Raw genomic sequence first — 12,134 nt, forward strand, 5'->3', positions numbered from 1 at the left:
ACCGTCGTGGGCCTTGTTCCCTTCGGTACATGGTGGCGGCCACACCACAAAAGCGGTTGGTGTGATCTCGCAAGACTACAAGCCCCTTCGATGTACAACAATGGTGCATGCAAGCACCGAATGGTAAGAGGTGTGCAAACCTCACTAAACACTAGGCCTAAACCTAGAGCAAACACATAAGTGGTGGTCTAATCAACCTAAGCACTTCGCAAAGCACCTACGCTAATCACCTAATAAATCACTAAGCACTATGCAAGTGGAGATCACAAAAATGGTGTATCAACACCCTTGGTATGCTTGATGTAGACAAGGCCCGATCTTCCAAAAGGTATGATAGCGTCGATTGGTGGAGACTCGATGTTCATGATCTAGGCTTCGAACCAATATTGATTCGGACCCCCGCAACCGTTACACCACTGCTCCATTGGTTATCAACCACGCGAACGCGATTGACCTCGCCGAGAAGGCTTTCCTGCAAGCGAATCGAGACCACAAGCAAGAACGAGATAAACGCAATCTGAAATAGCAAATAAATATGAGGCTTATGATAATGAGAAGGTGTTCAAGTCTTTATTCGAAAGGACTAATCGCCACAGGCGAACAAGATTAAGAACTGTGGCCCTGGTTCACAGCAAGCAGCCTTGGCAGCACAGTTGCAGCAAAACGATGTCTGTTTCATGAGGAAATCAAGAACTAAACAAAACCCAAACCCTAAGGAGAGTGACGGCTGCTATTTATAGAGTCTTGGGCGTCACCCCCCTGGACGCGCCCCCTAATGGGCCCAAACACGATACACGGTCCAACGGACCAAAATACGGTGTTGCAGCACCCTGATAGATTCTGGATCCTGATTTGTTTCGATGATTCCTATTGATTCTATAGAGATTTTGACGTGAAACCACTTGGATTGGCTTTCTTATCAAATTAGCTTTCCATCCATATGTGGATCATCGAAAACGGAGTCCGGATGCGTCCTGGGTGATCAATTTAAGGCAGACTAGTCCTGGAGGCCGAGATGAACTCGAACTTGATTTGGGCCTCCACCTTGGTGACTCGAACTGGATGAGCTTCGGGCCTCCTTCTTGCTTAGGACACCCTTGCTGATCTCCTTGGTCTCCATATGGTTCTCCAAGCATGGTCATATGTATAGAGGTCATGTCCTCATCATCCTCCCTTTCTTGACGAAAAGCCGTCCTCGGCGTCGATTTTGTTTGAAGTCGATCCTGCACAACATGAGGACAAATGAGGTTTCCAAAATAATGGGAATGGACAATGTTGTGAGAAAGAATATGACCACATGTCTAGGTTTGTAGCAGGTCTTGTCCTACAGACATGTAGTCTGCTCGATTGAAATACACATGATCTTTGCCAATACTATCATTCAAAAGATTAGTACTAACAAGAAATATATGCTCCCTTTCTTTGGATTCTACTTGTGTTCAAAAAGCAAAACTAGAGGAATATGGCATAACAACAATGTTGATTTTACTGTCCTCTAGTTGATCATTAATTTGCACAACTAAAGGAGAATTTGGTTTTGTACAAATGTAAACTCGTTGTATCAAATATTGCCCTTGGTTGTTATATTTACCAAAAACATGATATGTATGTCTAGAGAACCATGGAAAATCAGCATATGCATAAAGTTTCTCCTCTAAAGAACTAAGATTATACGGAACATCAAATTCAATGTAACCCAAAGTATTTAAAGAAGACAACAATTTCAGCTCATTAACATCACTAGCATTATGAATAACAAGTCTATTTTCAGCACAAGTGCTCATTTTCAGCACACATATAGCGTGATCATTCTTCAATGATTGCATGGGTATAACATAAATATCATCATGCAAGTCATCTTTGTCACAAGAAACATCAAGCAAATCATCTTGTGACAAAGCTAAATCAAGCGAATGCTCCACTAAAAATTGCTCTATCATAGCATGATTGGTGGAAAAATTCAGCACATCAAGAGAACTCTCACCTTCTGTGAGTTTAGCATCATGAGCATTACCTTTGCTCTCATGTTCAGCAGGGGTAATAGTTGATGGTTCTGAATTTTCACATGAGGCTATGAGCTTCTCATTTTCTGTCACGTCATCCTCGCTCTTTTCTACATTGTCCTACAAAAGGTTAGGCATAGCAGGAGGAATAACAACATATTCTTCCTCTAAATGGTGCACCTCATCATATGAAGTCAAAACAGGAGGTGGATTAACAAAGGTTTCTCGCATAAAAAGTTTCATATCATTCCAAGTTTGAGGCTTATCAGAAGGATCTAAAGACTCCCACCAAGATAAAGCAGAATATCGCAAAACCGTAACTGTAGTTTTTACCTTCCTCCTTAGACACACAAAGCGAGTAACAAATATGTTATCGATGGCAATTTCCCACTCCATGTACTCATCAGCACCTATACCATCATAAGTCAGTGGATACGAACAACCTATCATTGTTAGAAGACAGCAAAAGACAACACAAAAGTATTATCCCTACCAACTACTTAGGTTGCGGATAAGGAAAAACAAGGCACTCAACTCTCAAGCGTCTTACCACGGTCTTACAAGTGTTCTTACCAAAGCAAAAGGCGGTGTAATCGGTCAGTGACTGTGATACCGTTGTAGCTTGAGTGTAACAGTTGCAAGGCGAACCTATACTTGGTTAGAAGAAAGTGGAGCTTAGACAGGCACAATATAGTAGCAAGGAATAGCAAAGCTGAATAAGTATCCCAAGTACTTGTCTTAGTTGCTGGCCTACTCACGTTCCAAGTACCAGATGTATCAAGTGATGTGAACAGCAAGAATATGATTAGGAACAAGGCAGAAATCAGCACACGCAAACACAGCTCAAATGGCGCTCTCTATGTGCTCCTCTAGATATTGTTCCACTTTTGCCCCTCTTTTTTCTTTTTTTTGTTGTTGTTTTTTTGAGAAATTTTGACTTTTCTTTTTATTTTTTGATATTTTTTCTTCACTTAGGAGCACAAAAGAAGTAAACACAAAAAATATGAACTTAAACAAGTGAAAGACGTGGCCTGTGAAATTTCCAGAAGGCGTGCTCAAAATCGACAAAAACCTTATGACCACGAAAAGAGGATCTTGTGACCACTTTTTGACCAAAATAAAAATCTCCAACCCTAAGAAAACAGGGGATGGACAGATCTGAAATTTTTTTCTGATCGATTTTGATATATGGAACGTCGAAATCCGAGTTCGTATGCGAAAACTAGACCAGTTTTAAGAACGAACTCCGAATTAGAGAACAAAACGGGAACAATACGCGCAAAATTGGTCACGGCAGCAAGAATTTGATGGAAATAGTGAAGACAAGTGTAACAAATAAGATGGCATGGACTAGGGTTTGATGAATACAAAAGAAACTCAACAAGACATGGAGATGTTCACGGATTATGATGAAAAACAAAGGGGAAAACACAAACTGGACTAAAAAAAGATCTAAAACCAGCAACAAGAACTTGACCTAGGGCACATACTCAACAACGCGAAACAGAGACGAAATTGCACGGCACAATGGGGCTATAGGACAGGGAATATGTGACGATGTATATTTTTTTGGCTTTTTGTGGACTATAGGTAATGCAAAAACAGTAACAATCTAAAGGGGAAAACAAAGTTATACCTAACGGGCAACAAGGTCTCTGATACCACTTGATGTAGACAAGGCCCGATCTTTCGAAAGGTATGATAGCGTCGATTGGTGGAGACTCAACGTTCACAATCTAGGCTTCGAACCAAGATTGATTCGGACCCCCGCAACCGTTATACCACTGCTCCGTTGGTTATCAATCACGCGAACGCGATTGACCTCGCTGAGAAGGCTTTCCTACAAGCGAATCGAGAACACAAGCAAGAACGAGATAAACGCAATCTAAAATTGCAAATAAATATGAGGCTTATGATAATGAGAAGGAGTTGAAGTCTTTATTCAAAAGGACTAATCGCCACAGGCAAACAAGATCAAGAACTGGGGCCCTGGTTCATAGCAAGCAGCCTTGGCGGCACAGTTGCAGCAAAACGATGTCTATTTCACGAGAAAATCAAGAACTAAACAAAACCCAAACCCTAAGGAGAGTGACGACTACTATTTATAGAGTCGTGGGTGTCACCCCCTAGGACGCGCCCCCTAATGGACCCAAACATGATACACGGTCCAACGGACCAAAAGACGGTGTCGCAGCACCCTGATAGATTCTAGACGCTGACTTGTTTTGACGATTCCCATTGATTCCGAAGAGATTTTGATGTGAAACCACTTGGATTGGCTTCCTTATCAAATTAGCTTTCCATCCATATGTGGATCATGGAAAACGGAGTCCGAATGCGTCCTGGGTGACCAGTTTAAGGTAGACTGGTCCTGGAGGCCAAGATGGACTCGAACTTGATTTGGGCCTCCACCTTGGTGACTCGAACCGGATGAGCTTCGGGCCTCCTTCTTGCTTACGACACCCTCGCTGATCTCCTTGGTCTCCATATGGTTCTCCAATCATGGTCATATATATAGAAGTCATGTCCTCATCAGTATGTTTCCTTAGCTCCACTATACTCAAATGGCCGGTTGGGGGTCTATTTATAAGCCTCATGGAGAAAGTAGCCGTTGGGAAAGAAACCTAGCCTTTTGCTACTGACCGGACGCTGCTATTGTCCTGACCGGACGCGTCCGGTCATCCCGACCGTTGGAGTGCGCGCGCTGATCGGACTCTGGGCTGAGTCCGGTCATCATCGATCGAACGCGTCCAGTCGCGCTCGCGCCAGTCTGGAACCTCTCTAGAAACGATTGGACGTTGCACTTTGTGCGTCCGGTCGTCCAGTGCCGCTACGTCCGGTCACGCTGAAAACATTGTCGTGATGATGAACAGTGTCACCGGTGTGTCCGGTCACTGCTTTGCTCAGCGTCCGGTCACTGCTGCTCGGCGTCCGGTCATAACTGTCGATGCCTGGTGTTGCTGTGCTACTGATCGGACATGTTCGATCCTTATTAGGGCCACGTCCGGTCACCTCTGCCAAGCACATTTCTTCGTGATCTTGCGTCAGGCTTGGTTCCCATCTTTGTGCTTGGACTTTGCTTGATATCTTGGGTTTTCTCTTGTGCTTCTAGGGTCTTGCTTAAGGTGTTGATCATCGGATCATCATGTCGCCTTCGTCCAAGTCACGTCTTGCACCCTATTGAACTATAAAACAATCACTTGTAAATTCATTAGTCCAATTTAGTTGTGTTGGTCATCAAACACCAAAATCCAAAGTAAATAAGCCTAGGGTCTATTTTCCCTACAAGGAGGGGTGGGGGAAGAGAGAGGGAGCGGCGGGGGAAGAATACGCAGCGACGCGGATGGGGTCGCATGGACAAGGCGAGCGTGGAGCGTGGTGAGTGCGGCGCCTGCGAGATTGCGAGTGCAGGGAGGTGTCGCATGGGTTGGGGGAGGGGGTGCATGCAGGGGCTGGTGAAAGGTCCTAATGGCTAGAGGAGGGGTGAATAGCCTATAAAAATTTCTACAACAACACTTAAGCCAAGTGGTTAGATAATTATGAAGCAAAGCGAGTGTTGCGCTAGCCTACTAAACAATGCAAGCCTCATATCCACAATTCTAGTTATCTATGATCTCTATAACACACGAGAGGCTATGTCACTACCACTAAGTTAGTGAGCTCTCAAAGACTAACTAAAGAGCCTCACTAACCACTAGACAAGACACAAGCTAGTTCTCAAAACTAATTACACTAAAGAGCATATCTACACTAGGAATGTAAATACACAAGAGGGATAGTGAGTTATATCACAGTGGCAAGAGATGATCAATCAATCACAATGAATACCAATGAAATCCTCAGAGATAAGATGACACAATTATTTTTTCACCGAGATTCACTTGCTTGCCGGCAAGCTAGTCCCTATTGTGGCGATTCACTCACTTGGAGGTTCACGTGCTAATAGGCATCACACGCCTAACCCACAATTGGGTGCCTCACAACCAACACAAGATGAGGATTTACAAGCCACGAGCAATCCACTAGAGTACCTTTTGGCTCTTCGCTAGGGAAAGGTCAAGAACCCCTCACAATCACCATAATCAGAGCCGGAGACAATCACCTTCCTCCGCTCAACGATCCTCGTTGCACCAATCCGTCTAGGTGGTGGCAACCACCAAGAGAAATAAGCGAATCCTGCAGTGAAACACAATCACCACGTGCCTCTAGATGCAATTACTCAAGCAATGCACTTAGATTCACTTCCAATCTCACAAAGATGATGAATTAATGATGGAGATGAATGGGAGGGCTTTGGTTTAGCTCACTAGGTTGCCATGTTAATGAAAATGGCCAAGAGAGTGAGCTAGAGCCGGCCACACGCCTTAAATAGAGAGCCCCAATGAATAGAGCCATTGGGCTCCTCACTACACTTTTCTCGGGACGACCAGACGCACTGGTCACTGTGACCGGACGCATGACCCCCAGCGTCCGGTCAACGGATGCCGTCCACATGTCCCCCACTTCAAACGTCTGCCGCTCGATTCTAACGGTCAAGTGATTCAGCGCAACAGCTAAGTCATGATCGGACGCGTAGGCAAGCCGACCGGACGCACCACCACGGTGTCCGATCGCACACGTGCCTGAGCCAGCAAGCTGGCGACCTAATGCACCAACGCACTAACTGGACGTGCCACCAACGTGGCGTCCGGTCACTTCCAGTAAGCTCCCCGAGCGTCTTTTTTGTGACCTGACGTGTCCGGAAAACGGTGACCGGACCCACACCAGCATCCACTCGCCATTGCCCAACTTTGGCGCGTTACGTCAGCGTACATCGGCATGACCGGACTCATCACCATCGCGTCCGATCGCTTGCCCTCGCCTGCATCCGGTCACAGGCCGAGGTTGAGCCCTTCACTGCACAACACTGACCGAATGCGTAGGTCCAGCGTCCGGTCCTACGTCCGGTCAGCTCTAGTGACTTTCTCGACTTCACCAACTTTTTCACCCTTGCTCAAATGTGCTAACCACCAAGTGTTTCACCTTGTGCACGTGTGTTAGCATATTTTCACAAACATTTTCAAGGGTGTTAGCACTCACTAGAATCTAAATGCATATGCATTGAGTTAGAACATCTAGTGGCACTTTAATAACCGTATTTCACGATGAGTTTCACCCCTCTTAAAAGTATGGCTATCTATCCTAAATGTGATCACACTCGCTAAGTGTCTCGATCACCAAAACACAAAAGCTCCAATCAAATTATACCTTTGCCTTGAGCTTTTTATTTTTTTCTTTCTTCTTTTCCAAGCCCGAGCATGATCACCATGGCCATCGCCACCGATATGATCATCATCACTTGCTCCACCACTTGGAATGTGCTACCCTATCTCATGACCACTTAGAGAAATATGTTAGCACTTATGGTTTTATCAATTCACCAAAACCAAACTAGAGCTTTCAGCTGGGTAGGTTTAGGAGGGGGTTGGGTGCTGGGCTGGGCTAGGGGCGTGGGGAATTTTAGCAGGCTGCACCAGCAACCGGGCTGCCACCGGGCCGGCCTATAAATGTCGGGCCGTGCCGTGCCGCCCGGCGTGCCACGGCCCTGTGCACCATGCTAGACCGGCCCGGGCCCGCACAACACCGGGCCGTGCCGTGCTTGGGCCGGGCCAAAAAACGTGCTTCGGGCCGGGCCACCGGGCTGCGGGCTGCATGGACATCTATAGGAATGATGTGGACACTTTGCATGAAAAGAAAAACCATCTAATGGGATTTAGCTTTATTATAAGAGTATATATTCCTCTCTCACTCCCTCACCCATCACCGTGGACCAAGCACAAGTGCGAGCCCACGGACCAGGTTCTTTTTTTATTAGTAATTAGTTCTAATTCTGTTCAAAAACAAATTAGTAATTGGTCCTAACCGGTTAATACGCACAGTTTGTTATATTTTAGGAAGGATGACTGGATGACATGCAGTCATAAATTATTAAATAAGGCCCGTAACACGCTCGATTGGGAGTGAAGTGACAACTTTCTATAGGGTCTGGATCCAATTCCATGGTTGTGTAACGGTATTGCGCATATGTGTAATGATCGGATTAAGGCCAAAAAATCGTTAACCAAACCGCACCTTGTTATAACTAATAATGAAATGTTTGTTGCACAAGCAAAAGATGAACCAGCTAGAATAATGACATATACAGCAACGACTAACGATGGTCGGAGAAAAAAACACCTATAAGAGTGAAGTATAACAGCACAAACACACAAATATATAGTGCAGTACAGAATACACAGCGGACCCTCTACATTCTTCGATTCCCTGTAAATTTAGACTACAATAGAAATAGATGTCACACCGTGAGCCGGCGATGTATGTAAATCAGCTAGCTTAGCGACTGCGGCGGTACAAGGAGTGGGTGTTGAGGATGGTGAGCAGGACGAGGATGATGGAGGCGATGAGGCCCAGGAAGATGGAGCTGCCAATGTGACGGCAGAAGTTGCCGTAGATGTTGCAGATCTTGTTCCAGTTGGTGTGCGTGTTGCCCTTGAACCCGATCCATGCTACACCACCCCCTGAGCCGGTCGCTGAAGCCATGATAGCTGCGTATAACTGCCGCCATGCATGCACGCGCACACAGGGAGATAGAGATGCACCCAATTTAAATGGATGTTATGTCAGAAATAAATACATTTCCTTTTCGCGCTGACTAGTAATAAGCTCTCTTCTTGAGAGTTTTCAAAGATGGACCCAGTGACTTCAAATACTGGAGACTAAATACTGGTAAGTAACAATAAGATCTGCCTATATATAGAGATTGGCTAATAACTCTGCGTGAATTTCTCAAAAAGAAAAAGAAAAACTCTGCGTGAATTAAAGTAACTTGAATCAAATACTCAATATTTTGATGTACATGTCACATCTATATAGTCAATAATTGTCGCTTTTGTCATAGGAAAAATATCTTCTTATCCACCGGAACATATGATCTAGTCATAATACTTCGTGTATTATATTGAAACGATTTTTTTGAAACCTAATCCCTTTAAAAAACGAAATTTAGTAAAATATTGTGGTGTAACATGACTATTATTTATTAAAAAATAGAAAAATCTATATTGTTTTTTTTTCTTACGAAAGATGGTTATATATATATATATATATATATATATATATATATATATGGAAATCATGATATCACTATTATGTTTTTTTAGCAAGATCCCTATTATGTTTTCATGAAAAGATTTTTTTAATGAAATAATATTTAGGTGAAGATCAGAGACTAATTAATAAACGTGAAATACTATAACAATATCCAAATTAAGCGTGACATAGCCATTTTTTAATTAAAAAAACACAGTAGTTGCCCAAAATTTTTATATGTCAAATTAAGCGCAGGGAAAAAGAACACTATTACAAAGAAGAAGAAATTAAATATATTGTCCAAGCTTAATAATTTGTATAATAAACAAGGTGCTCACCACATCGAGCAGAACAAGGAGGAAGAGAGTCTTGGTGGGAGAGGAGCCGGAGATGATGAGCTTGAGCGAGGTGAGGGCCGTCAGCAGGCTGTAGAAGCACTTCACGCACAGCGCCACCAGCAGATATCTACCAGAGCGAGCGACGAGCACATGGCCACATGCATGCAAAGAGGCGTCGTCAGAGGCCATGCTCCATGCAATTAAGGCGCGCCGGCGCCGTGATGACAAATATCATTTGGTGCGTGCTAGTTAAGCTACTACTCACATGAGCGCCGGCGAGTGGTTGAACTTGGCGGGGCGGGAGAGGAGGAGCCCCGGGATCTGCGGGACCGGGACGAGCGCCGTCTGCTTGGCGGTGGCCAGCACGACGAGCCCCGCGAGCGTCACCGCGAACAGGAGCGCCCTCAGCGCCAGGTCGGCGCCGGAGAAGCTGCTTCTGCACGCCGCCGGAGGGGACGGCTCCTGCTTGCCCTCGCCGGACTCCGCCGTCGGCGTGGCGACGTCCACGGTGGCCATGGCGCGCTGATGATCGACTCTCTGGCTAAGGCAGCTAGTAGCTAGCTAATTAGAGAATGAAGCTGCAGGGCAGGAGCTAGCTAGCCGGCAGTCGTCGATCGGGGCGTGTCTCTTGTTGTGTGTTGCGGCACGGCGGCTCTAGATGTTTGCTATATAGCCGAGCCGCGCGCCGGGCGGCCGGGGTGGGCCGGGTGGCACGTACGTACATGTACACACAGGGGACGGCGTGGCAGCATGCAACGGCGGCAGCGGCACCGGCACGTGAGAACGCGACGTCAACTTGTCTGATACGGGGGCAGCAGCCTGCCCAGCTAGAGGGCCCAGCAGGGCGCCGGAAGCAGTCTGGGACGAATTTTGTGTATCACCCTGTTCGTTTGCTTATAAGCCGTATTTTTTTCAGTCAACAAACAGTATTTTTCTCTCATAACAAATTAGTCAACAATACTTTCAGCCATGACTTATCAGTCAAGCGAACAGGGCAATATGTCCACATAGCTGGAGCTTTGATTAGTCTCTATCTGCCTTAGCTTGCTCTGACTAGTGACTAGTGAGTGGAGTGCTACGCCAATACGCCATCCTCTGCTGATCCGATGATAGATCATACTATCAGTATACAGTACGTGGAAGGTGAGGAGGGCGGATTTTTAGACATCGCAATTAAAAAGCAGGCAACCTCAGCTCGCGCGCGGCCCTTATTGTACCACGTCGTTTTCGAGTGCTTTGTTCACACTCGACGAAGTCAAGCAACCTTCTCGTATGATGATGCTCACATCTACGTGTATGTATGTGTGCGTGTATATCATGTGCACTCAGAGACGGCACCGGACAACTTGTTAGAATAGAACGTTCGGCTAGCTCGCCATTTTCCATGGACCTTAGCTAGATAGTCACGGGGGCCCGGCCAGGAGTGGTTGTGCTTGGCTGAGGGAATGGAAGAAGAAAACAATTTTTTATTGCCTGCTGTTTTAATTTATTTATTCTGTTCTTTAAAAAAAATTAAGGTGGTTTATTCTAGCACTTTAATCTCCATCTCTTAGAGCATCTCCGACAGTGCGTCCCCAATTTCCACCCCAACGAGAAAAAAACTATAATTTCAAGGACTTGAGACCTCCAGTAGTACCCCAATCTAGCCCCCAACGAGAGAAAAAAAAAATTCTCAGTCGTCCCTCAGAATCCATCCTCCAATCCCTCAAAGACGAGGGACCTGGACTCGCTCCCAATACGAGCGGTAGCACGCACTCGGCGTCTTCCAAGTCACCGGCGGTCTCGGAGGTGGAGGACGGCGGAGGAAGAGGAGCGGCGGCGAAAGAGGATGCGGCGCGGCTTGGCGATGTGGCCAACAAAACGAGCTGACAGCAGCATAGGAGAGGTGGACTAGAAGGAGCAGTATGGGAGGGAGGAGCGTAGGAAGGGAGGGAGTGGCGACGGAGGAGGACGGCTGAAAGGTCCCAAATGTAGCCTATAAAAATTCTCTACAAATACACTAGAGCAAAGGGTTAGTAACCTAAATGGCAAAAAACAATTTTGCTCTAGCTCTACCAGGGTTGCAAGCCACATGTACCACAATTCTAGTTCTTTACCATCTCTAGGCACACACACAAACTATGTCGTGACTCTTACTCTAGTTGAGCTAGCTACAAACTAACAAGAGACTAAACAAACTACTCAACTAGCTACCGGCCTCTACTCAAGCTACAACAAGTATGATACAAAGTAATACAAGGGAGAGAGTGAAAGGTCCTAATATGGCTAGAGGGGGGTGAATAGCCTATTTAAAAATATACAAGATTACTAGAGCAATTTGATTAGTATGACAAAAGGCGAAATGCAAACTTGCTCTAGCTCTACAAGGGTTGCAAGCCACATATCCCAACAATTCTAGTTACTATGATCACTAGGCACACACAAGAGCTAAGTTGCTACTCACTAAGAGCTCTCAAATTAGATGAACTTAAGCTATAACTAGTTTGTGGGAAAGTAATGGAGAGAGTAAGATGATTATACCGCCGCGCTAAGGGATGAACCAATCACAATATGAATGCCAATTCACTCACTGGGAGAATACCAATGGGCAAGAGATAAGCAAATTTTCTCCCGAGGTTCACATACTTGCCGGCACGCTAGTCCTTGTTGTGTCGACCAACACTTG

General features: G+C 45.5%; 1 protein-coding gene across 1 annotated transcript; it reads right to left on the bottom strand.

Moving 5' to 3' along the window:
* Positions 1–8,099: 8,099 nt before the first annotated feature.
* Positions 8,100–10,220, bottom strand: LOC136545698 (CASP-like protein 1D1). Its single transcript, XM_066537691.1, has 3 exons — positions 9,735–10,220; positions 9,470–9,596; positions 8,100–8,597 (listed from the first exon to the last, which is right to left on the bottom strand). The coding sequence occupies exons 1-3, from the start codon at positions 9,983–9,985 to the stop codon at positions 8,376–8,378; spliced, it is 600 nt and encodes a 199-aa protein (XP_066393788.1). The 5' UTR covers positions 9,986–10,220; the 3' UTR covers positions 8,100–8,375.
* Positions 10,221–12,134: the final 1,914 nt, after the last annotated feature.

The sequence above is a fragment of the Miscanthus floridulus genome, chromosome 3 (genome assembly GCF_019320115.1).
Source record: "Miscanthus floridulus cultivar M001 chromosome 3, ASM1932011v1, whole genome shotgun sequence".
NCBI classification, from domain to species: domain Eukaryota; kingdom Viridiplantae; phylum Streptophyta; class Magnoliopsida; order Poales; family Poaceae; genus Miscanthus; species Miscanthus floridulus.